The sequence below is a fragment of the Penicillium soppii genome (assembly GCF_028829465.1).
Source record: "Penicillium soppii strain IBT 18220 chromosome Unknown utg000004l, whole genome shotgun sequence".
NCBI classification, from domain to species: Eukaryota; Fungi; Ascomycota; class Eurotiomycetes; order Eurotiales; family Aspergillaceae; genus Penicillium; species Penicillium soppii.
In genome coordinates this window covers 1,085,880-1,111,142 of record NW_026643234.1, presented here as the reverse complement: position 1 = coordinate 1,111,142, position 25,263 = coordinate 1,085,880, and the positions used below count along the sequence as shown (strand labels likewise).

Below are 25,263 nucleotides of genomic sequence, written 5' to 3'. Positions count from 1 at the left end.
ACCATCTTCGCTCCTAGGATGACTAGACAGCTCATTGATGAAGTACAAGATATCGACTTTAGACTTTATATTGGCTTCGCTGATATTAACTATACATTAAGTGGAGACTATACACCTAGATTGACTGGCCTGGGACCGACTATGAATTCTCAAGTTTCAAAATTGCGATGAAGCTCACGTTGCCAGGCCTCTTGGGCTGCACGCGCCTCGATCTTATCCATCCATCCATCTGTACGAGTAAGCTCATCAAACGCCTCCTTGTTAGATGGTAAGTCCCAGAAGAACTCTTTTCCGTCTGGAGACTTTTTGTGAGCTTCCAAGTCTCGGCCTTGTCGAATGATGAGAGACGTCAGCAGACCACGGGACTTGCTGCTCGGGCTGACACCAAGTTGGTTCATCTCGCGCAAGATCGAGATCACCGCAGGAAGATCTTTGCATCCACGCCAATGGTAGAACATCAATTCGTCGTACAAGCCCGATGAAGCACCCAAGAGAGCAGAGATGCGTCCGTGTTCTTTGATGGTTGAGTGGAATTGACTGATGAGTGGGGATTTGGGGAAATGCGTGTTTAGAATACGGAAAGCTATGAGGAGGGCTTTCGGATATAGACCCGCCACGACAGGGGAGGCAGGGACCACAGATGGGATTCGGAGGGGTCCTGATGGGGAAGTAGAGGGTGTTTTGGATTGATCGCTCGCACTCAGGTTGACATCCGAGGCTTCTGCGAATGTTTTCTCATCGAGATGGTGCAGCATGGAGAAGACGCGCTCCTTGCATACTTCCCACACACCCATGTCGCCTTTGCCCTGCTCAACGGCTTGGAAAAGTGCAAACTCAATGTGTTCTGATTCCCTCTCGATGACCATCTCGATGGCCTTGCTCACACTGATTGTAAACTCAGCTGCGCTGGCAGTAGCGGCCTCATGGTAGCCCAAATCGCTGAGCTTGATTTGTCGGGGTCCTTTATTCTCCTGGGAAGTCTCCTCTTTGGTTTCCGACTTTTCGGGGGATCGGGTAGATCTAGGGTTGTTCTTTTGCTGCCGCAAAGCCTTCAAAGCGGCTTTCTTCTTTTGAGGATCTTGTAGCAGCGAGTCGAACACTGACATGAGCTCAGCGATCTCAGCCTGCTTCTCCGGGCTCAATGGCTTTGACCCAGAGCCCACTTTAGCACTGATCCCATCGTGTTGTACCCCAAGCTGTTCTAACAGCCCTCCGAATACCAATTTCTCTTGGGGTGTAATCTTCGGTGCTATCTTATTGGGGTTTGTTGTCGGTGAAAATGGCCTTGGGGTTGAAGGCCGTCGGGACGAAATAGACGCTGCGCGTTTTTGTAGAAAGCTTCTTCGCGGCTTTGGGGCATCTGGGCTTGTGGAGCTTGAGCCAATTGGCTCTTCGGAGGCATTCTGAGTTGAGTTATTCTCGGTTGATGACTTGTTCACCTGCGAGTTGGATTCGGTAGAGCTGTTTTGAGTAGAGAATGAGCGCGTGAATTTGTGGTTGAATTGAGGTCGCAGGGGAGAGGAGAAAAGTGTGAGTGTTCGACTGTGATACAGGAAAGAAGCCGTGGAATTTAATCGGGTCATGTTGTTCGCCTTAACATTGGACTTCACACTCTCCTCAAGTGTGAAAGCAGACCAAAGATCAATGTGCAACAACTTCTCAGCTTCGAACCTCACAGCTCTCGACAACACAAAGAGAACAAGCTGTTAAAACTATTGATTCTATAGACTTGAACTCGGAGCTTTTTTCTCGCCGCAATCTAGATCACATGACTTCGCGCAACTCTCCCACGCGTTTCGACACCGAGGACGTGCCACACACCCCTCCAGCACAAACTGACTACGAACCAAACACGCCTCGGTATCTCGAGTCCAACATGTCAGGCGGAAAAAATGAGCTCTCCGAGTTTGAACAACAACGATTGGCAAACATCGCTGAGCGCGATGCGCTGCTGAAGAAGATACATTTGGAGAACCAGTCGTTTAGTTTCTCCACCCCGAAGCCGGTCAACGGCGCATCAAAACCGAAGAAACGACCTACTCCCAAAGTCAAGAAGGAGGAAGAGGATTTAACACCACGTCGCTCATCTTCGCGTCTCAAAGGCATTGCGGCTGAAAGTGAGGTCGCGAAGCGCAAGGCGGAGGATGAATATGACGCCATGCGCGAAGCTGATCGCCTGAAGCGACAGCGCCGAACCGACTCTTTTAGTCAGGCTGATATGTTTGTGGCGGGTCAAAAGCTCACTGGAGACAGCCTCATTGGTGTGGATGTGATCACCAAGGGTGTTGCGAAGCCCTACGAAAGAACCTTCGGTGATGATGACATCAAGAAGACCACGGACAAAGATCTGAAGGCCCTTCGCGAGGAAATGAACGGGCTATCATTGTGGGAATCGTGGGACCCGCAAAGTAAGTACCTCACTATCTAGGTCAGAAAACTCCCGATTTAATGCTTTGTGATTATCGCAGGAATCAAGATTACGCCCGAACGTGTTTACGCCATGGCCTTCCACCCATCTGAAACCAAGCCCCTCATTTTTGCTGGTGACAAAATGGGTCATCTGGGAATGCTGGATGCATCTCAGGAGAAACCTGCTATTGAGGACGATGATGAAGATGCGGAGGATCCAGACCCAGTTCTCACCACATTGAAACCTCATACCCGAACAATCAGCGCTATGATGGTCAATCCCTCAAAGCCGACTCACCTATACACGGCAAGCTATGACAGCTCAATCCGATCTCTCGACTTGGAAAAGATGGTCTCATCGGAGACGTATGCACCTGAGTCTACCAACATCGATGAGGCGATCTCTGGTGTAGATATGGCCCCAGAAGACCCGAATGTCCTGTACTGGACCACCCTCAACGGTGGCTTTGGCAGCTATGATACGCGAACCCCGCTGAAAGACCGCAACGCATCACACTGGGACTTGTCGGAAAAGAAAATTGGCGGGTTCAGTCTTTGTCCTTCTATCCCGTATTATTTTGCCACGGCAAGCCTAGACCGGTTCCTAAGAGTATGGGATTTACGCAAGCTGTCGCATACTACACCCGTGCCTGTTGCGGAGCATGAGAGCAGACTGTCTGTCTCACACGCGGCTTTCAATGCTGCAGGTCAGATCGCTACGTCGTCCTATGATGATACGTTGAAAATTTATGATGTTGGTGCCAAGGGTTTGCCTACATGGAAACAGGGGCATACTCTATCTGCAAAGGAGTTCACCCCTGATACGATTGTGCGTCATAATTGTCAGACTGGACGCTGGGTCACTATGTATGTTTATTCCTTGCTGCGTATCATGTCTTTCGATTCTAATCTTTCTCCCTAGTCTGCGTCCGCAGTGGCAGCTGAATCCTCAATCCTCTATCCAGCGCTTCTGCATTGGAAACATGAATCGTTTCGTTGATGTCTACAGCAGCAGCGGTGATCAACTTGCCCAACTCGGCGGCGATGGAATTACAGCTGTCCCTGCTGTTGCTGTCTTCCACCGAAGCAAGAATTGGGTTGCTGGTGGTACTGCCAGTGGTAAACTGTGCTTGTGGAACTAGATGCCAAATATTCGCTAAATTATCTCACCTGTACTTCTACGCCTGTACTCTGAGATTCGTATGCTCATTTGCTTTAATATGTTTTATTCTCCATTTGGAGCCTGATGTCCGGAATGTTTTGTCTACGGGACATCTTTGTTAAATCTTCGATGTACGTATTCAACAAACAGTGCTGGATTATTTCATTTCTCCGCTTGATATAACTACACCCTCTAGATCAAATCTCTACTCTGTGTTTCCTTAGACTAATTTCAGCACCCGTGGACTTTAGTCTGCTTTACTCAATACAAAAAGGCATGGTCCTCTTGACACCGGCTTCATGAATAGAACCAGACAGCAGAAGATCTGACAATCGAAAGAATCTATAAAAAAAAATTTGGAACTAGATTGATAAAGAAATAAAAGGCGCATTAAAAAAAGGTGAAAAGAGGGTTAGAAATGGCACAGTTCGCAGCTTAGAGCTCAACCTGGACATAATGAATCTTTAGCTATGCAATGTCTTTTTTATATCCAGAGCGCTCAGGTGAGATACGATTAAAGCGAGTCACTAGTACAAGCCTGCTAAATAGAAAACCTTGATACCTTGAGTGTAACCTATTGAATGTAGTCATACCGATCTTCTGAGAGTATCTTTGGGCATTGAGATTGGGCATCATCGTCAGCATCCAAAGCGAGAACACCAATCCATTCCATCTATTGGAAGAATATAAGAAGCAAAAGGTATTTACACGATGACCACCTCCCAAGGGAATCCAAGCACACAACCAAAAACCCAAATGGGGTCTCGAAAGGACCGACTATAAAGATAGACGAGAGCCTCAGCCAAGTTAAGACATCAGATCATCGTGTTCTTTTTTGCTTCCCAAAAATCCAGATCCTTACATTTTGGCTCTCTTGTCTCTAACAAAGCCAGGTTGGGGAATGTGTATGAGGGAGAGCGGAACCATGAAACACACGATCAAAAGAGGGAATGGGTATCGACACCGTGACACATGCTTAGGGGGAACATAAATAGACATAGATCAGACAAGAACGGGAAAATGGAGGAGGAAATGTGTAACAAGTGGTGAGAGAAAGGGAGGGAGGAAAAGAGGAACATTGAAATCATGAGCACATGGAAAGAGGTAGGGGAGGAAGGACGGAAGTCAAACACGTGTGGTGATGGAAAGAGATGGCATGGGCAGACGTTTGTGCGTTAAGATTCATTGCGTAGATCCTCGTGCGAATGGTTTTGAGGCTGGTCACGGTCCTTGGCCTTGCGTCGGGAAGGGGCCGGTACAAAGTCGAAGAAGCGGTATTTGCTCGAGGACTCTTTGGTGACGCTAGCCCGGCGAGCCTTTGAGGACTCAGAGTACTCGAGCGAGTAGGTTGAGGAGTTCTTGGAGCTCCCAGTACTGTCACGTGGATCGGACCACCGTGGGATGGCAAATGGAATACGACTTTGGTCCCAGGTAGCCGATGATGAACTTGGTGGTGTGTCATCCTCGGCGTCCGGGGCGTTGTCAGTGGAGCGGCGGGGGAACGCAGGCCTGGTAGCGAAATAACCGACTGAGTTGCGGTGACTACTCGGAGCCGGTGCAGATCCAGATATTGACGCCTCTGTTGCTGCTGGGGTGCTTGGTTTGCTTGAGGTTTCGTCGTAAAACGTCACCGCTCGCTCCATCGAGTCCACCAATTCTTCCCACTTGATCTCCAAGTTTCCACTTGGTCGCTCTGCTTGCTCAGCGCGGGTGAGACACTCATGGGTGCGGGCTCGAAGGCGCAGGGCTTCTTTTTGGAACTTTTGAAGGTTGACATCGATCTCACTCAATTCGTTCATCCGCTCTGGGCTTACATCGAGCCAGACTCGAATCAAGTTCGCGAAAGAACGAGCATGGTCAATGAGGAAGGGTAGACTAGGGAATCCTTCGCGCGATGTGGGTGGCAGCCGCCCAAGGATTTGAATGGGGGTAGTGTAGGAGGGCGTGACGATGGGAGCCGGTCGATCGGCCGGAATTGCACAGACCGAATCGACAAATTCCTTGAATTCTGAGCGATGGCCGACCAGGAATTTGTTCATTGGTTCCATCCACGGCTCTTTGTTGCCAAACGTTGTCATGTTGGCTAGTCCTTGCAACGCTTTGGCGATGAGGGTCAACGTGCGCTGTGCCCGAGGACGAGGGTGATCTGAAGTGGTTAGTAAATGAACAGAACTCGGATATTGAAAAGTATTCTTACCTTTCAAAAGTCCGAAAAGCTTCGGGTTCAGAATAGCTGGACAAAAGAAGCGTAGGAACAAGAAACCAGAAACACTACTGTATGTCACAGATCGGAGGAAGTCACCATAACGGTCGTCTGCACATGCCCTCACGTGCCGGAAGATGCGTCGAAGTTCTGGGGGACAGCGCGATGCAGACCCCGCAATCGATTTCCAGACATTTGTGGTGAGAGCTGTGAGATTCCGCCAGTTGCGTTCGAGATCTTCGTGTCGTGGAACTCGAGATGGGTCAACTTCACACTCCGGATCACTGTCATCAATGTCACGTAGTCGTTCCGCAATGGTATCTTCGAGATATTGCTTGCCAAGACGACGCATGTGTAGATCAAGAGCCTTGGTGAGAAGCGAGTTTCCCCGGAATAAGAGATTGGCCTCCACGGTGGCCGTTCTCCCCATGTCTCTGACAAGGACCTCGCGTTCTTGGCCAGACTCCTGTGAGTTGTTTGAGTGAATTCTCGTCGTGTACCTAAGTCGATTTGTCGTGGATTCTTTGTGAACACCGTCAATTTCATCTTCAACCAAAGCTGAGATCCATTCGACAGTTGAGCCTGAGACCTGGTAGATGTTAAGAAGCATCTCGGCCAGGTGGTTCAGCTCCGATGACATCAATTGCGCCATGTTGATTGTAAGCCCGTTTGTGAAGGAATGGAGCAATTCCGACATCGCCGAGTACTCGTCGGACATCAAGACAACAGTTTCCTCCATCCGGGCCCGCATGAACATCTCGCCGATGGCCTGATCTTGATCATCTAGGATAGGCCACCACTTTTCGGTGTCCACACCGGCATCCAGCTCTTCGAGTCGCAGATCTACCCGTCCGGAAATGGTGTCGTTCGCAGAAATCTCAATCTCGTCTAACATATTCACTGCGTTCACTGCGTTCACATCTTGATTTGAGGTGTATGTTCCGTGTGAAATAAGTGTCCAGTCTCTTTGTGTAGGGTTGAGGGTTTTGACCAGGATAGAGGCCTGGGACAGAACCGGCGGCAGATCATGGAAGACGAAGTCCTCTCGCCAAAAAGGGTTCATGGTGCGATACTTGACAGCGGTCTTGCCACGAATTTCCCCATCCAAAAGTACCTCCGTGTAATAATCACTAACCTTGGACGTGGGAACAGGTTGGCCATGAGATCTCGACGCTTTGCGGCTTCGGGGTGTGTCCTCCTCTTTGGAGCGGAAGATCTTTGCTTCCACAATTTTTAAATTCAAGAACCGTTCAATTCGGAACATGTCCTTGGTCAAGGGTGTTCCAGTAACGTCGGGTTCTGGTGTCTTATTGGGGTCCTCTCGGATTTGAGATGCAGGGCCATAAAGCTCTGGAATGGTGAAGGCACGGAGGAGCACGAACCAAACCTCGAAAAGAACACGACTCTCGAGAGCAAGGTATATTGGACGTACATTTGATTCAGGTACTGGATGTGCCGTATATTGCGGGTAAATTGCAATGCAAAATTCGTCATCCAATACCGAAGAGTCGAGCTGTTGAATAGCGCAACGAGATAATTGAGACAATTGCACCGTTGCCAGGATCGATACGTCGGACTCCGTATAAAGCTTGAAAAAGCCGTTCTCTTGCAGTGTGCAGCTCACCTTTTGCCATGAGGAAGAAAGGGCCCTTGACTGTCGATACGTTGAAACGCGGCGTCCAGACACTGGCATTGCACCAGAGGCAGATGGTTTGTCCCATAGAAGCATCTTTCCAACTTTGATGATAGTCGCGTCTTTGTGTGCTGAGCTCTCCGAGTTCCGTCGACGTTCGGGGATTCGTCGGTCTCCAATCACAACTTCTTGAGGTTTTGTCATCTTGTTCTGAACGCCTTTTGGTCGGATAGGCTGCCAACACAGCAGAGCAGCAAGCCAAGAATCAAACGTCTCATTCACGTGAGGTCGTAGTTGTATCCCGAGCCCGGAAGTAAATGTATGGACGCTCAGGTAGGTGGTTTGGAGGTCAGAGTCAAACAACGTCCGAACCCGACAACCACGCAGATCCGGGATCAAGGTCTTGGCCAATGCAGGCTCTCCTTTGGCTTGGTAAATGAGACTTCCAGTGGCAACGTTGATAGCGCAGTACCCGGATGTCCAGGCAGTGGTCGTTGCTGTCCGAAAGGAAAGGATTCCATGCATCCTGCCACAAGTTGTTTTCATCAACTGTAGAATCTTTGTAGCTTCGGTGCTTGAAAGAGGCGAGGCGAATGAATCTTGATTGCTTGCTCCTCCTACAACACCAATACCAGCAGCTTTGCTTAGTCGATTCCGGAGAGTCTGGCTGGTGTATTTCGGGGATTGTATGGATGGGAAACCGATGGAAGATGACGGATCTTCAGGCACCTTTGGCTGGGAAGGACTGGTGGTATTGATCGATCCGATTCGCGTTCGGGGTTTGAAGGTATTGGGGGTGATGTCGTTCCGTTGGTCCTCGGCTGCCGTCGTCCGCGATCGCGCCCGCTGATTCTTGCCCTCCGGTGGAATATCTTCCTCCGGGCCCCCAGATGAATGTTTGTTAAAATCCCGAAGACGTTCGGGCTCGGTGGGCCGTGATCGCACGGTACTGCGAGGCGAAGATGCAATGCCACTCGTAGGTTGCTCGGGTTCGGATAAAGGGGAATGGTTGGCAGAAGAGTGCGAGTCTGGTGTCACGGTTCGAATGGTTGTTTCTCGGAAATTGTCGGGGTAGACCATACCATGTCGATCCCTGGATGAAGACTTCTTGCTTGCACGTCGTTCCACTGGTCGACTGTATAACGCTTGGTGCATCGAGCTCCGCTTGAACGCGTTCGGATTTTCAGGCTCCATTTCGTTCAGGTATTATAAATATTTATCCCTTTGCGAGGTGATGCATACAAAGCCAAGAAAATGAAACTCGTTAATATAAGCAAGGGAAAGAAGGATTCCCTGATTGCGCCCAATACAACCTCCCTCAGAACCACCTGTGAGAAGACGTTGTTGGCACCCGAAGTGTGCTGCGCAGCCGCGCGTATACAATTGGAGGTCGCTGTTGCCCAAGGAAGTGTTATGAGACCACATGGAGTCCGGTGAGAGGTTGGGTATCGGAGTCGCACATTCGGTCGAAGCGGCGGGAGGGGCAATGAACGGGACAAAGGAGGCACAGGTCACCGTCGTTTGTCTGAGATATGCAGGAGACCCTAGCGAATGCGGTGAGCGTCCAATCCTCCCAGTCGATAGCGATGGTGTCGCTATTAATGTCAGCGGTGGTCCGAAGAAGCGACCCGGGATATAGCAGAGAAGGTCGTGATATCATTATTATTATTATTATGATTGGAGGTAGGAAGCAGAGGGGAGGGGAATAAGAAATTGCGCACATACCTTCATCAGTCCCTTTTGAAATTGAAATTGAACTCTCTGCAGGGTTGTAGAGTGTTTGTGTGGGCGTTTCTGCAGATCTAATGAAGACCGCTTCGGGACAAGCAGAGAAGGGCAGAATATAAAGTTTAAAGAAAGATTGTTCGAAAAGAGATCTCGAAACCAAAATCACCAATAAATTATTTCTTTGTTAAAGAAAAGAACAACTTTGTCGAAGATGTGGATCTGTCGCAGAAGGAGGAGGGGAAAGGGAAGGGAAGAAGAGAGAGAGAGAGAGAGAGAGAGAGAGAGAGAGAGAGGGGAGAGAAGTGGATAACGGAGTCGAGGGTTGCTCTTCTTGTATAAGGGGAAAATAATGAGAACGGCACAGTTCAGTTCTCGACTTTCTGTTCTCTTTGCAATATTATATTGTATTTATTTATTTCTTCTCTATCTGTATCTCTAGCCTATTGTCTTTTCTATCGAGATATCTCTTCTTGCCATTGGCTAATCTTTCGTTCTGATTATTCTCGGTGATGCGCGGGATTACGATTCTCAATGTTCTATGGAGACATCATCTTGATCGCCCTCGTTCGTCAAAGAGAGAAGTTTCAGCACTTTTACTTCTATGGCAACTTATAATATAAAAGGTAAAGTACATCATCAGTTACTTGGTGATATTTGGACACAGCTTTTAAGCTTTCAACCCTTTACCGAAAATACCGAAATATTATACGGGGCAATGGAAGAGACTCGGGCCTAAGATATCGAATGTTTCCACTTTTTTTTGGAAATATCAATGTGTCCTAAACTGCCGACAGAGTCTCAAAAACAAGTGAACTGCATGACGCCTTTTAGCTAGGGCTCTATCTGACTAGCTGTTTACTAAGTCAGCGACAATGAGGCGAAGGATCCTGAATCATGAAACTAGCTAGTTTCTTGGCCTGATATTTTCTGGGTACTCCCAATTGGATATATAAAATCATAAGAAACTCGAGTAAATACTTGAAGATTATTTATGTACCTACATATGTTACCACATTGTTATAATACTATTGTAGTACGTTGTACAGTACCAACGTGCCCCGGGGTGTAGATCCTAGTCGTAAATGGCAATAGTACATACAAACTTTGCTTGGTGGGTATTGATTGGTATGGAGTACTCCGTACGTGACTATACAATTTATCCTTAGCAATAATAATGTATAATTGCTGCTAAAAACAGCTCCATCGAAGGAAATTCCCGAAAGTGTAATCTACGCTGTGACTTTTATAAAATCGTTACAATCTTGTAGTCCGTGGCAATCTGAATCATATATAGAATTCAGAGCTTCGGGCTTCACAGCTATAATGGATATTTATAATGAAGCTAGAATGTGGAAATAGCTGATAACTAGTCATCAAGTGTTCCTACTATTTACATCGTTGTTAGTGATTAGAGGTCATTGAGTCGCTCATATTATAGTTGAGTATTCAAATGATAAGTAATATGACAGTAGAAAAGATTTCTCAGTAGAGTGGAAGATGATCAAAAAAGAGATAGATTTAGTGTTAGAAGAACCTGATCAAGACTGAGAAGAATGGCTGTTTCCACGCCCGTGAGAGCCCCCGCATATTATGTCAGCACGGCACATGACCTCCAGAGCTCAGTTTCATTGCCTGCCTGAGGCCATAATATTATTTTATGTCATCATAGCCCGGACATAGCTCTAGTGACTGTTATCACGAGGACGGGGTCAGATGCAAATCTCCCTGTTACGTTACTAACTATATGAAACATATCTCAGGGCTCTCTCAATAATTTACAGAAATATACCCCATTTTCAAATAGATACAGCCCAAACTGCGGCGTTGACCAGTGCCGATTTCTCCACATTATCTATCGCTGAATGGCAGTTCGTTACCACAACCATCGGCTTGTGAGGCCACTGATATAAATGGTCTGAACAAATAGGCTTCAGTCTGATTCAAGATGATGTCCTCTAACATATTATCTCGGTTTCTACCCCCAACGGGCTCACCATCGGTCTACGAGACCATCCGCCAACATGACGCAGTGTCCGAATCCTCCGATATCGAAGAGCGTGCGGGCTTGGCCTTAGACGACCAACAAGAACAATTTAGTGACCGAGAGCTGGAGGATGCGTTGGCAGATGCACAGGATAGTGAAGTGGTCAGTCCCAGCACTGCACTTCTGGAAGCTCGGTCGGGCAAGGCGCCTCAGGCGCGAGCTTCTCCATCTGGAACACGCCGTCGCAAGGCATCCCGGCCTAGATGGGTGGCACCGGATTCGCTTGGGTATGAAATGAATGATCATGATGAGGATGTCCCTCAGTCGCTGTTGGTGGAAGGCCATCACGACGATCTGACATCGCGTTTACCTCCTCCTCCCCGGCCTCACGGTCATTCGGATCGTCGAAGGGCCTCCAGCCCCGATCCGTCTCAACAACCCACCAGACCTCGCTGGGCTGAGGGACCCCGAGGATCACCGCCCAATGATAGTGGTGGCCACCCAACGTCGAGGTGGTTCACTGGACAACATCCCGGTCTTGCCAACATTGACCCCGAAAAGAAAGCAATGTGGCGATGGGCGAATGTGGAGGATCTGGACAATTTCTTGAAAGATGTCTACGTCTACTTTTTAGGGAACGGGATCTGGTCTATTTTGCTGACTAGGGTGCTGAATCTCTTGTAAGTTCCCCATTTACTAACTCCAAGGAATTTAACCTGACATCAAATATAGGACATTTGCGTTCGTTGTCGGTTTCTCGACCTTCTTGACCAACTGCATTGATTACTCCAAGGTACGACGAAGTAAGACCCTGGATGATATCCTCGTACCCAAGTGTACAGCAAACATGTCCGGATCATCCACATTTTTGCTGTGGCTCTTCAGCTTCTTCTGGATTGTGAAGTTGTTTCAATATATCTTGGATGTTCGCAGGCTCAAACATCTGCATGACTTCTATCTCTATCTACTTCATGTCTCTGATGCCGAAGTCCAGACAATTTCCTGGCAAGAAGTGGTTAGCCGACTAATGGCGCTGAGAGACTCCAATCCTTCAACTGCGGCAGCAGTTTCTGTCAAACATCGAAAATTTCTGGGCAGCCAGTCAAAGCAACGAATGGACGCTCACGACATTGCTAATCGCTTGATGCGCAAGGAAAACTACATGATTGCATTGGTAAACAAGGATATCTTGGACCTCACACTCCCAATTCCGTTCCTCAAAAATCGACAGTTGTTTTCTCGAACTATGGAATGGAATCTCAATCTTTGTGTCATGGACTATGTCTTCAACGAGCAGGGTCAACTGAGAACTTTGTTTCTCAAAGATACTCATAGGAGAGCGCTAAGTGATGCTTTGCGTCGGCGCTTTGCCATTGCTGGTATCATGAACATTTTTGTGGCTCCCTTTATTGTGGTTTACTTCACAATGCATTACTTCTTCCGATACTTCAACGAATTCAAGAAGAATCCGGGGCAAATTGGTTCTCGTCAATACACCCCCATGGCGGAATGGAAATTCCGCGAGTTCAATGAGCTCTGGCATCTGTTTGAACGTCGAACCAACATGTCTTATCCATTTGCCAGCCGATACGTCGACCAATTCCCCAAAGACAAGACAGTCCAAGCGGCAAGATTCGTCGCTTTCATTTCTGGGGCTCTTGCCTCGGTGCTTGCTCTCGCCTCCGTGATAGACCCGGAGCTCTTCCTCGGGTTCGAAATCACCCCTGACCGCACTGTCCTATTCTACCTTGGAATTTTCGGTACAGTTTGGGCATTTGCACGCGGGCTGGCACCCGAAGAGACGGACGTATTCGACCCTGAGTATGCACTGCGTGAGCTGATTGGTTTCACTCATTACTTCCCATCCGGATGGAAGGGCCGTCTGCATAGCGACGATGTGCGGAAAGAATTCGCAGTTCTCTATCAAATGAAAATTGTTATTTTCCTGGAAGAAATCTTGAGCATGATCTTCACGCCTTTCGTCCTGTGGTTCAGCTTGCCCAAATGCAGTGATAGCATTATTGATTTCTTTAGAGAATTCACCGTGCATGTTGACGGTGTCGGCTATCTCTGCTCCTTTGCCGTTTTCGATTTCAAGAAGGGCACAAACGTGCTCTCCCAAGCCGCGCCCGTGCGTCAGGATCCCGGAAAGCAAGACCTGCGCACTGATTACTTCTCAACGAAAGATGACAAGATGCTGGCTTCATACTATGGATTCTTGGACAATTACGGTGCCAACCACCAGCCCAACCGACGAGCGTTCCATCCACCACCAACCTTACCTACTCTCGGTTCGGTTGACTTTGGTGCTCTCCCAGATCGCCCCGAGCTTCTCCAACCACGCCAAAGTCCGACGATAGGTGGGCTGTACGGCCCTCAATCAGTGATGGGCGCCTCTAAGTTTAGACCAATGGGAGGAATCGACCACCGCTCTCCTGCTCCCTCCATCCTCCTTGATCCACACCACCAACCGTCGACCTCTGGATTCCGCCCTGCGGCTAGAAAGTCCGCTCAACACCATCATCGTTCTCGCCTCGCACACTCTCAGCACCAACCCACTGGCCCCATTGACGACGAGGAAGAGCCCCTGTCCCAGGAAGGCCGTGATTCCGCGACACGTCAGTCGGGTGTTCGTACTGGTACCTCCAGCACTGGCGCTGGCAATAGTGACAGCAACCTCGGTGATTCATGGCGTATGAATCCAATCGGAAAGAATGGAGACGATACCGAGGAGGGAGACGAGGGAGAGAACATTGATGCCATTGCGGGTGGAGCTGGTGTTTTGGGCCTGATTCAACAATTCCAGAAAGCTAATACCGAAGGTCGAAGGACAACGGTGGGGATCTAGAGTAACTAATCCCACATGCTGATTTCAAGCGGTACTACTGTACGCTTGGTAATCGCCGTAGTAGCTTATATTTAGATATGATATATGACCATTTCATGTGGAGTTCGGTCACTCTTTTGTTCAGCGAAGATTGTTAGATTCTTAGTACATTCCAAAGTTGTTCAACTCATAAAATATGAAACATACAAGATATCGCGATAGATTTCAACCGTACATATGAGATGTATGACTGGAACTCAGTGGCGATAGGTTAACTGTATTCCCTTGATTTGCATAAAAGCGCATTAGAAAAGCATACAAAAGTACGGGAGTACTACGTACTGTACAAAGCTGTAGGGCGCAAATTAACGACAGCCGATCATTGGCCCCGGATTTTGGCGTCAGGGCCTAATCCCCACTCTGTGTCTCGGGGGTCCGAGAACCGCGGTTTCCTAGTTTTTCAGGGTCTTGGCTTTACTTGTCTTGGTTTCTCTTTGAAGACAATTAGCAGTTCATAAGAGCGGAAAAGGGGGATAGGTAGAGACATATGTATATCATCTAGTATTGTATAATATACGTTGTAGGTACAAAGTGCTATACATAGGGTTGAAGATAAACGAACTCTCATATGTGGATCTATTTGTATTAGTCTCGTGATTTCATCTAGACTCGGCGCAGAATCTCTCCCTTTTGCTTTTCCCTTTTGTTTCTTTTTTTCAAATGTTTTCTTTGTAACTTTCATTCTTTCTTCCCCACCGGTACAGACTACAGGGGTGACCGCTCACTATGTTTCGAGCTCGCCGATACCGAGTTCTGATCATATTCGCTGCGGCCTTCGTCCTGACATTTTTCCACTTCGCGCGGTCACGCGATTGGACAAACACAGTGATTGAAGAGCCCGTTGAAGTTCACACACCTGATCCTGCCTATCCGAAGCAACCCCCGACCTCTTATTCTGACTCTACGACCGCTGCCCCCGTTGAGGATAGCAAGAACTATGTTCCTCCCGAACCATACCGCGGCTCCGGCACCCCGCCCTCTACCGGAAAGATAAATTCGCCTGTGGGTCCCAGCAGTGGATCAAAGGGAGACAGCAATCACCTCAAAGATCCTGTCGGCGATAAACCACCACCCGTGAATGTGCCCGGCAAGGGTGACCCGAAGGACACTGCGAAGGTGGAGAGCCCTGGCAGATTGCCGCCAGCAACATCGGATGAGGAAATCGATAATGGGGGTGGAGGCAGAATGCCTGTGGATCTTGCCAAATCTGGCTCTTCAATGGTCAGGTGGAAGAAATTCCCAGAACAATATCCCATCCCCGCAGCGGAGCTGATCAAGCTCCCCAAGGAGCAGTCAAAATCAATCCCCAAGCTGCAGGCCAAATTCAAGGATGAGTCAAGCTCGGCCAAGGGGGAGCGTCTTCAACGACTGAGTGCTATCAAGGCCGAGTTCAAGCACGCATGGCAAGGCTATAAGGAGGTTGCGATGGGACATGACGAGGTTAAACCTTTGTCTAAGGCCTCCGAGGATGCCTTCAATGGCTGGGGAGTGACTTTGATCGACTCTATTGATACACTTTGGATCATGGAGTTGAAGGAGGAGTTCTCGGAGGCTGTGGATGCGGTCAAAAAGATTGATTTCAAAACATCATTGAGGGAGGACATTCCGGTGTTTGAGACAACCATCCGATATATTGGAGGCCTTCTGGGTGCTTATGATATATCGGGTCATCGGTACTCGGTGCTTTTAGAAAAGGCGGAGGAGCTCGCTGAGATTCTTATTGGCGCCTTTGACACCCCAAATCGCATGCCACATCTTTATTACCGTTGGGCGCCGTGAGTTATTATACTACTCTTTATACTCTGGGAATGCTGTGCCATGGCTAACATCTTTCTAGAGAGTATGCCGCAAAGCGCCATCGGGCTTCTTCCCGAGCTGGCTTGGCTGAGCTTGGATCACTCTCCTTGGAGTTTACTCGCTTGGCCCAGTTGACCAAACAGGACAAGTACTATGATGCAATTGCGCGGATTACCAATGAACTGGAGAAATTCCAAGATTCGACAAGTATTCCTGGTCTTTGGCCCATACGGGTCAACGCACAGGGGTGTTCTCGGTACAAGTCACAGCACAACGGCAGCCCTACGAAGGAGGAACATGCTGCCAGCACGACTAAAACCACTATAACGAAGACTCGCAAGGCTTACTCTGCACCGACAGATATTGAGAGCTACATGAACCTGATCCATCGCGGTCAAAGCACTGATCTCAAAGAGAATGCCAAACCTGTCAATGATACCAGATCTGCAGATGGATCTAGCATCCAGACACGTGGACGAGAAGTCTCGGCAGATCAATGCAATGGCGGTCTGGAACTTCCCCTCTCAGCTGTCAGTAATAAGTACACTTTGGGAGGGATGGCTGATTCGACCTACGAGTACCTGCCTAAAGAATACCTGCTTCTGGGTGGAGTGAACGACCAATACCAAAACATGTACAAGAAGGCGGCCACCGCAGCCCGCAAGACACTTCTCTACCAGCCTATGGTGAAGGGTGGACGTGATATCCGTTTCATGGCCTCAACCGCCCCAATCACACCTGGAAATACTGCACAGCTGAATCCGGCTGAATTCGAGTACGAAGGTCACCACCTGACATGCTTTGTTGGTGGCATGTACGCCCTAGGAGCCAAGACCTTTGGCATCGATGGTGACTTGGAACTCGCAGCGAAACTGACAGATGGCTGCGTGTGGGCTTATGAGTCGACACAGACCGGAATGATGCCCGAGCGATTCCGCCTCTTGCCCTGTGAGAAAGGATCGGCTTGCGAGTGGGATCAGGCCCGCTTTGATGCTGGCGTGGCTCGTTATTCGCGGGTGGATCCCAATGCAGGACCCCAGTTCCGTAATGGAGAGGATACTTACTCGCAGCGCCTGAAGCTGAATGCACACGAGGCGCCACAAGAGTCCGTGGACCGGATGGTCCCTGTTCCTATGCCGGGCTCATTGAACCCCCATGACAGCGATGTAATCTCTAAGCGTGATGGATTTGCAGTTGGAAAGCGTGCTGCTCAATCATCCGCAGCCCCAAGTCCGACATCCACACCTGTCGGAGCTGAACTGGAGAACCGAGATGCTCCTCGTTCATCTTTGGCGCCTGCTTCGCCTTTGGTTGCCGCAGTGGGCAAAGATCACCTCCCAGCAGGTATGATCAGTATTCCCTCGCCGCAATACTATCTTCGGCCTGAGGCGATCGAGTCGGTTTTCATCATGTACCGCCTGACTGGCGATGAATCCTGGCGTGTCAAGGGGTGGCAGATGTTCGAGGCTATTACGAAATATACTCGAACTGAATTGGCGCATGCGGCCATCAACGATGTCACAGCCCAAAAGCCGAGCCACAAGGACATAATGGAGTCTTTCTGGTTATCTGAGACCCTGAAGTATTTCTACCTGCTCTTCAGTGACCCTAGTGTGGTGGACTTGGATAAATATGTCCTGTAAGTGACTGACGTAGTCTGTAAACAATCCCCAGATAAACAGCCAACTAACTTATTTTCCAGGAACACTGAAGCGCATCCATTCCTGCGTCCAGTTACATGATTGCCTTTGTGTTGAATGTTGATACCAATGAAAGCTTTTCAGTTCCGTTCATATATAGTAGATATTCCAATAATAGTTGTGTTCTATAGAAGTTTTTTCCCGAGTTCAACGTGGTGCGTAGGGTTGATAGGGTTGACCCGCAGTGGGACTTGAATTTCCCCCCGCCTTCCAACTCTCCAACTTCTTCAAATCAGTACCTAGCGTAGGCATGAGCACTGACGGGAAATGGAATCTGAGGTCTCGGAGACTGAGTTCTGGACTGGTATGTATCGCGTTCTACACGCTCTTCTCACAGTTGACCGGTCCCCGCAGAACTCCAAACTATCGTCTCCAAGCCCTGTGACTCCGAAGACCTGATCGACGACGCCCTCCGAGCTTATCTCAGTCTAACGACTCAACACAAAGGTAACAACGCCTTCGCAATTGAGGACAGATACCTCGGCCTTTGATAACCCGCGACTGTAGCGACCAGCGCAATGTCCACATTCATCTTTCCTTTGCTTTCACGACTGACACCATCCGCCCTTCCTTAGATGAATCCCTCCGATCGGAAACCGATATCTCGCGCTGCTCCTACAAACTCTTCACGTCGAGTATATTTCACAGCCATGCCGACTACGTGCGACGACAGATTATCTACGGTCTCTTGCAGGAAGATGACCCGAATATCCTCCACTTCCTTGCGTCATTTATCCTCTTTGATGGACGGCAAAATGAACACGTGCTTCAAATGCTGAATGAGGAGGGCGCATTTGCGCGTCTACTCGAGCTCATACAGGCTATTCGGAGGGCGGATATGGATGCTGACGCCGGTCTCCATCGTTTGTTGATGGACCTCATCTATGAGATGTCGAGGATACAAAGGATCAAGATTGAAGATCTGGGTGCGTTTTTGTTATGCCGCGGGCTTTTGGAAATTGCTTCATTGATAGCTGATTGTTGGGCTTGTGCAGTTCTTGTGGATGATGACTTCATTCGCTGTCTCTTTGATATCATCGAAGATCTTTCGTACGACGTCACTGATCCGTATCATTATCCTGTCATCCGGGTGCTAGTGAGTGATTCCTTGAGGTTTATTGATATGTAAAAATTGTACTGACAGGCAGCGCAGCTGGTATTGAACGAACAGTTCATGATATCTGCCCACAACCCAGTAGATGATGCACCCTCAGGGCATTTGACAAACAAGGTTATCAAAGTCCTATCTGTTTATGGAGGGTTGTATAAAACATTCGGAGAGAATATTATCCTCCTCATCAACCGAGAAGGTAAATTATGACACGCTTTTAACCATTCCAACCGACAACTGACCAAACGCAGCCGAGACATCTCTGCAGTTGCTGACACTGAAGCTTCTTTATCTCATATTTACCACCCCTAGCACATACGAGTATTTCTTCACCAACGATCTGCATGTTCTGGTTGATATATTGATTCGAAATTTACTCGATCTACCAGAAGAGGCAACTGCGTTACGACATACATACTTGCGTGTTCTTTACCCGCTTCTAGCTCACACACAGTTGCAGAATCCACCACATTACAAGCGTGATCAACTTCGAAGGCTACTCAATGATCTTGTTCCAGGGCAAGTATTAGATGGCAATGACTCGGAAGATGAGAAAATCCTCCACTTCGAAGATGTGGATGAGACAACGCGCCGACTTGTCGCCCGGTGTGCGACGGTGGATTGGCTACGAAGTACCGATCAGATCAACACAGCAGAAAAACAGGACACCCCAACCCAGGTGACTGGAATTACGATTGAAAGCGTCCTTGATCAAGCTGAACAGCGTGCATCGCAAGTAGACATTGACGAACCACTCGATGTCACTCGCACGCTCTCGAGAACAAGTGATGTCAGCTCACCAGATACGGCATCACCAACAAGAATGGACTCCCGGGGTTCGTCCAATGCACCGGGCAGCCGGAAACACAGCGTAGTGCAACGGCTAGGCATGTTAGAGCCCGCATCTGCATCTTCCTTGAGCGTACAAGCAGTTGCAGCACAACACGAAAAGCCAGGTATCATCACCCCGAGCCGGAAAGATGCAAACCTTGCTGCCGCTCTCAGCGACGAGACGCCCATCATTCGACCACCGAAGGTGAAACCGGAGCCACCAAAATCTCGTCGCTGGCGCGGGCGGCGTCTAGCTGTGGATAACGAGGAGCACCACTCTGCCGGCACGAGCAGTGACGGCAACACTATACCCGAGGGCGTGGAATTCAGCCCTACCACGGTTTTCACCCCAACCACACCGTCGCAGGCTATTCCTACCGAACGCCGTGAATCTGCGTCGAGCTCCAATCTTGCTCCCCCAGGTTCACAGCCACGACGGTCCGCATCAAATCCACCGCCAGCTCTCCCACCACCACGCCGTTCCAGCCACACCACTCCTTCCTCAAGTCACCACCGCCCCATAACTCCGGTCCCCGTAACAGGCCGACATGGGCAAGCTCCACTTCCCCCCAAAACGCGGCGCTGGGGTCGCGGCAAGGCACATGGACAGAGCGACTCAGTTGAAAGCGGATCTAGCAGTGTCAGTCCATCTAAGGATCTCGAGGTCTCTGAGAACAGTACTGCACCTGCTGCGCAAGAGCATTCTCCAGAGAGCACTCCTTCAGACCCATTCTCGCCGAAGTCTCCAACATTGTTGATCTCCCCAGCCGCAGATGGCTCAACTGATGGTGCTGGTGGCAGTGCACCTCTTAGTGTAGAGGAAGCAGTGCAAAATGTCTCTCTGCATTGAGGAACAGCCTTATTTGTTCGTTCACCTTCCTTTCACTATTATGATTAGATATACCATTGGTTTGTGATTCCATTTCGGGTTATTTATGGCATGAAGCGCGATGGTTCGGTTGGACAAAAGTCTCTAGTTTGCATCAGCGTTGCGAGGGCCAATGCGAGAACAGGATTTTAAAATAACCAAATAAAGACTTTTCGCTGAGAAGAATGGAGTAGAATACAGAATTGGCAAAAAAAATCAACCGAATATAACAGTCAGAATAAAAGTACAATGCATCGCTCACAAACCAAAGAAACCTGCTTCATGTCCCTCTGATGTCCTTCTTATCAAGAGTATGAGAAATTATAAAGGAGTGAAGATATCATTCAAACCTTCCTTCAAATCTTCAATCCCCAGCTCCGGCCAAGGCCAACAGCAGTATTCCATCCAAACCCAGCATATTGTCCAATTCCAGTGAATTTATCAGCAATCACCTTCCGGTCCTCAAACCGACGATCCACGAACGCCTCGGTCTCCACAAGATCCGGCGTCGGGTCGCGAGTCATCACAACCTCGGCGCTGGCGTAGATCGCAGAAACCGCCAGGCGGCGGGTATACCAAGTAGCATCGACAGCGTCGTCACCGGACAGAGTGAGAATATCTGAGGCAAGAGCATGCAATTCCGTCAACGACAGCGGGATATTAGACAGAAGGGACATTTGCGCAAGAGCCTGGAACCTATTAGTATAAAGCCTCCTGCATGAAAGATATGAAACAAAAACTCACATCTTGCCACACGTCCTTGACGTCCCCGTTCATCCGCAGCCTCTCCAGCAGCAGTCCGCGAACCCGCTCCTCAACGCTGAGCTCGTGCACATCCTTCCCTTTCTCCGCTGCAATGCGTCGGAATAAGCCGCCTTCCTCGACTTTGCCGCGCAGGAGGCCGCGGCGGCTCGCGAGCCAAAAGAGGATGAGGTCGAATTCGCCGCGCGGGAGAAGTTGCACGGAGACGTCGAGGAAGCCTGCGTCACGGGCGCCTAGGGTTAGGGCTTTGGCGGTGAAGCCGTGGGCTTGGACATGGGAGAGGGCTGCCGTCAGAATTGCTGTTTGGGAGTTTGTGTATTCGTGGTCTGGAAGGCGGGGGTGCAGGGCTGAATGGTAGCTTCGGCGGAGAGTGAGGGGGATTTGTTGAGTTTGGGGTGTTCGGGGTGCGCGGGTGACTGGTTGAAGAATGGCGCTTAATGCTGGTGTTTGACGGATGTGTGTCGCTAATGATGAGGGAAACACCCTCTTTGGGAGGTTGCGGGCGAGGTGGGCCATGATAGCGTGTGGTCGGTCTGGTAGACTATGGGAGTGCATGGGATTGAATGGTTGGAGATTGATATTGAAGTTGGTCCGTGCACCGGAAGTATAAACCAACCCTTCGATGCCGATGCCCGTATTTGATAAGAGCAGTAGATACGGAATTCTGCCAGTTTTGCACTTGCTCTGACTGGACAGCCAAAAGCTTTGAATGGTATATAGCTGGGTAGTAAAAAGCGATGGGGGTATTATGACCTCAAATGCATATTAACATCCTAGGATGAAATAGCAGCTGGACTACTAGGTATGTCTGATGGGTTGTTCCTAGAGTAGAAGAAAGAACTTTGGGAACTGATTTCAGGGACAAACTCAATGTTGAGGAGTCAATCTATGAGGCATGGTGCACTTGGGAATTCAAGTGAGTAGTTACTCAGGCATCTAAATAGAGTGATGGTCGGGAGCAGATATCAATCTGCCTCTGTACTGTTCTATGAAGGTATATTCTCAAGAAAGCACCATAAGGGCTACTACATAATGGAAGTATTGGAGGGTTCCTTGGGTGCCAGGCACTCGGGGTCACTCATGCTCTTTCGTTCTTCTCCCATCTCTATTTGGGATCTCTCCTCTCTCCATGCAACCGGAGCTTTGTTCTCTCGCTCGGCCTAGTTCTCCAGCATAGCTCTCTAACGGAAAGGAAGAGAACCTCTCCAAAAGCATTGTAGATTCTCAGGATCTTGGGTATAAACAAGGGTTACAGGGCAGTGGGCGGTCAAGGGGAGGCTGGACGTCCAAAGTTACGGGTGGAAAGGCAGCTGTTTCTGGCCTCGAAAGCGGTCAATTTCGGCGTCAATCCCACAGGTCCTGATATTCTATGTGTAAACTAGAATTCCAAAGTGCTGAAGTAAACCTGGCAGAATTAATTGATGCCTGACAAACAATGCAAAGGCAGGCATCAATATTGCCTAATCAGGTAGGGATGTAGTGTGGTCGTGCAGGAGAGTTTCAAGATTAATCTAATTGCCACGTGCGCAGAACGAACCGGGAACCTCAAGGTCCTCCGGGAACGTTACCGCTTGGCCAACGCAAGTAAAGGGCTACGAAGATTCCTGCATGAAAAGAATAGGAGAAAGATTACTTGAAAGGAAATGAAAGCTTTTTTTCCGAAGAAGTAATTTCATTCTTGAAAAAAAGCAGTGACCATCACCCAAGCGGGGCGTCAAATCCCAGTCTGCCAGCTCAAGCAAGAGCCAGACAACCGGATCGAAATAAGGGAATCATAACGGAACGAAAAGCAGCCAGACGCCCCTTGGAAAGAGACCAAAGACCGGACGAAAAACGAACGAAACGAGATTACATGATCTGGTCCTGAGTCAGACCGGTGGGCTCCTGGCCTTCCATCATGTCGTCGTGGCTAGGGACGCCGGCGTTCATGTACTTGACGAAAGTGATGCCAAGTGGACGGCCGCCGTACTGGTAGCCGGAGAACTTGGCTAGAAGGGGGTTAGCGTGCGGTTCGGCGGGAGGCTTTTTTTGTGGGGGCTATGTCATCTTACCAATGGAGGTCTCAGCAGTGTCGGGGGTGTCGAACTGGACGACACCGGTGCCGCGGGAACGGCCGTTAGGCTCATACTGGATCTCAGCACGCTCAACCTTGCCAATAGTAGAGAACAGGTCGATCAGGTCCTCGTTACAAGTAGACCAGGGCAGCTATCACGTAATTAGCATCTCATCTTGTCATGGTCTTCGGAAAAGGGCACTTACGTTGCGAACGTAGATCACAGCACTCTTGTCGCCATTTGAAGTAGCGTAGTCAGTGAAAGGGTTGGGGGGACCAGCGGGAACAGGGGGAACCTGGTCAAATCCGCCAGGGTAGCCGCCGTGAGGGGGACCACCTTGAGGAGGGCCACCGAACCCACCGCGGCCGCCGAAACCACCACCGAACCCACCACGTCCTGCAAATCCGCCACGACCTCCCATAGGTCCACCAAAGCCACCACGGCCTCCCATGGGTCCACCGAAGCCTCCACGGCCACCGCCGAAGCCGGGACCACCGCCAGCAAATCGGTCCTCACGGACTTCAAGAGCACGGCCCTGCCAGTCATAGCCGTTGAACTGCGCAATGGCGTTACGAGCATCATCGGGAGACTCGAAAGCAACAATGCCAGAGCCCTTGGGGCGTCCAGTTGGGTCGGTGTGCACGTCGGCACGAATGACGGCACCCTGTTGGGCTATGATACAGAATTTGGGTCAATTCACCATGCCCTCACACTAGACAAAAGGTCAAATTTCAAGGGTTTGTTAATTTGCACTTACCAGCTTGGCGGAACAAATCCTTCAGGTCTTGCCAGCCAACGTTGAAGGGGAGCTACATCAGGGTCAACATAACCTGCCAGAACTTAGCATAGCGGGGCTGGAACAGGGGACAAACGTTTGAGACATAAATTTGACGGCCAGCGGCGCTGGGGTGGCCGCCGAAGTTACCACCGAAACCGCCTCGGGCACCGGGACCGAAGTCTCCACGGGGAGGTCCACCGACGAAACGGGGCTCAGCTTCACGGTCCTTTAAATGGTCAGCGCGATCCAATCAAGCTAGCACCTTGTCAACTCATACCTCGCGAACATAAACAAGACGACCCATCAGATTCTGATTGCTAAGCGTGTTGACGGCGTTTTGCGCTTGGTCTCTGGTTGCGTATTCCACAATCCTGTCACATGTTAGCTACGTTCAAATTGCGATCAAATATCAAGAGTACTCACCCGCATCCCTACAAATAGCCGGACAGCCATGTCCATCCCGTCAACCCAACGTCCCAAACAAACCATAAAAAAAGATCGGGGAGTAGAAAGGAAGCCATTCTACATATTGACGCCCACCTTCGACATTCCGTTAGGAAGAAGCAAAACATCGGCAAAGAGAACTTCTCCAGCTGTAATAGGAAAAGCGCACCCCCAGTTAGCAACAATTCTCATTCACGCCGGTCAAATCACCCCTAATGCGCCCTGCTCACCCTGTCTCATAAAATCTTTAAGGTGGTGCCACTTGACATCGTAGGAAAGGTTGCCCACATAGACCCGGCGGTCTTGCTGGGATGAGTCGCGAACAGTCTGCATCATGTTTTCTTTGGCAACACCACGTTCTTCGAATCGAGCGGGGGGTATCCACTGCGTCCACCGTAGGGAGAAGCGGAGGGTCCGGCAGCGCCTTCAGCACTCAAGGGAGATCGCGAGCGACGTTCGGGGCGACGGTATTCGTCACGCTCACGGGGTTCCACGCGGTCGCGGTCGCGGTCACGGGTATCAGTGCGATCAACACGGTCACGGCTGCGGGAGCGGCTGCGTGGGGAGTACGAACGACGGGCGCGACGGGGAGGACTGCGGGAAGAGCGACGACGGGGTGAGCGAGATCTCTCACGCTGGAAATGGTCAGCCATGAGAATGAAATAAATGCGTTGCTACGGATGCAGCACAGCGATAAACGAATTGATGTGAAAAGAAGATGAGAGATGGGAAGAGAAAAGAAGAGGGCGCTTCGGGATAGGCGCTATGGTGCAACCAACTCCGCAAAGCCCGGGTCCTCGGGTCAGATCACCTGACCACCTCTTGTCTCAGATGAGGACCTTCCGGGGTTGGAGCTTGGTGCCACTGGCGCAAACCGTTGCGCGCACAGCGCAAATCTTTCTGGATCAAGCG

The 25,263-nt window shown here is 49.7% G+C and overlaps 8 protein-coding genes across 8 annotated transcripts; 4 read left to right on the top strand and 4 right to left on the bottom strand.

Moving 5' to 3' along the window:
• Window positions 1-149: 149 nt before the first annotated feature.
• Window positions 150-1,583, bottom strand: N7529_003828 (uncharacterized protein; the record flags this gene model as incomplete). The annotated part of the gene is made up of 1 exon (XM_057239355.1): window positions 150-1,583. One exon carries the CDS (start codon window positions 1,581-1,583, stop codon window positions 150-152), a length of 1,434 nt encoding a protein of 477 aa, XP_057098650.1.
• A 185-nt stretch (window positions 1,584-1,768) lies between these two features.
• N7529_003827 (WD domain protein) lies at window positions 1,769-3,551 on the top strand (the record flags this gene model as incomplete). Its single annotated transcript, XM_057239354.1, has 3 exons — window positions 1,769-2,408; window positions 2,469-3,276; window positions 3,332-3,551. The coding sequence occupies 3 exons, from the start codon at window positions 1,769-1,771 to the stop codon at window positions 3,549-3,551; spliced, it is 1,668 nt and encodes a 555-aa protein (XP_057098649.1).
• A 1,195-nt stretch (window positions 3,552-4,746) lies between these two features.
• On the bottom strand, window positions 4,747-8,601 carry N7529_003826 (GTPase-activating protein BUD2; the record flags this gene model as incomplete). The annotated part of the gene is made up of 2 exons (XM_057239353.1): window positions 4,747-5,717; window positions 5,769-8,601. 2 exons carry the CDS (start codon window positions 8,599-8,601, stop codon window positions 4,747-4,749), a joined length of 3,804 nt encoding a protein of 1,267 aa, XP_057098648.1.
• A 229-nt stretch (window positions 8,602-8,830) lies between these two features.
• Window positions 8,831-9,046, top strand: N7529_003825 (uncharacterized protein; the record flags this gene model as incomplete). Its single annotated transcript, XM_057239352.1, has 1 exon — window positions 8,831-9,046. The coding sequence occupies one exon, from the start codon at window positions 8,831-8,833 to the stop codon at window positions 9,044-9,046; it is 216 nt and encodes a 71-aa protein (XP_057098647.1).
• Window positions 9,047-11,080: 2,034 nt separating this feature from the next.
• Window positions 11,081-13,967, top strand: atgI (autophagy protein ATG9; the record flags this gene model as incomplete). Its single annotated transcript, XM_057239351.1, has 2 exons — window positions 11,081-11,799; window positions 11,852-13,967. 2 exons carry the CDS (start codon window positions 11,081-11,083, stop codon window positions 13,965-13,967), a joined length of 2,835 nt encoding a protein of 944 aa, XP_057098646.1.
• Window positions 13,968-14,732: 765 nt separating this feature from the next.
• N7529_003823 (class I alpha-mannosidase 1A) lies at window positions 14,733-20,295 on the top strand (the record flags this gene model as incomplete). The annotated part of the gene is made up of 6 exons (XM_057239350.1): window positions 14,733-15,781; window positions 15,844-17,442; window positions 18,011-18,429; window positions 18,499-18,599; window positions 18,657-18,813; window positions 18,866-20,295. The coding sequence occupies 6 exons, from the start codon at window positions 14,733-14,735 to the stop codon at window positions 20,293-20,295; spliced, it is 4,755 nt and encodes a 1,584-aa protein (XP_057098645.1).
• A 374-nt stretch (window positions 20,296-20,669) lies between these two features.
• Window positions 20,670-21,591, bottom strand: N7529_003822 (uncharacterized protein; the record flags this gene model as incomplete). The annotated part of the gene is made up of 2 exons (XM_057239349.1): window positions 20,670-21,002; window positions 21,058-21,591. The coding sequence occupies 2 exons, from the start codon at window positions 21,589-21,591 to the stop codon at window positions 20,670-20,672; spliced, it is 867 nt and encodes a 288-aa protein (XP_057098644.1).
• A 1,332-nt stretch (window positions 21,592-22,923) lies between these two features.
• N7529_003821 (uncharacterized protein) lies at window positions 22,924-25,004 on the bottom strand (the record flags this gene model as incomplete). The annotated part of the gene is made up of 10 exons (XM_057239348.1): window positions 22,924-23,063; window positions 23,127-23,280; window positions 23,335-23,801; window positions 23,887-23,938; window positions 24,002-24,133; window positions 24,185-24,278; window positions 24,331-24,338; window positions 24,448-24,500; window positions 24,582-24,657; window positions 24,705-25,004. The coding sequence occupies 10 exons, from the start codon at window positions 25,002-25,004 to the stop codon at window positions 22,924-22,926; spliced, it is 1,476 nt and encodes a 491-aa protein (XP_057098643.1).
• Window positions 25,005-25,263: the final 259 nt, after the last annotated feature.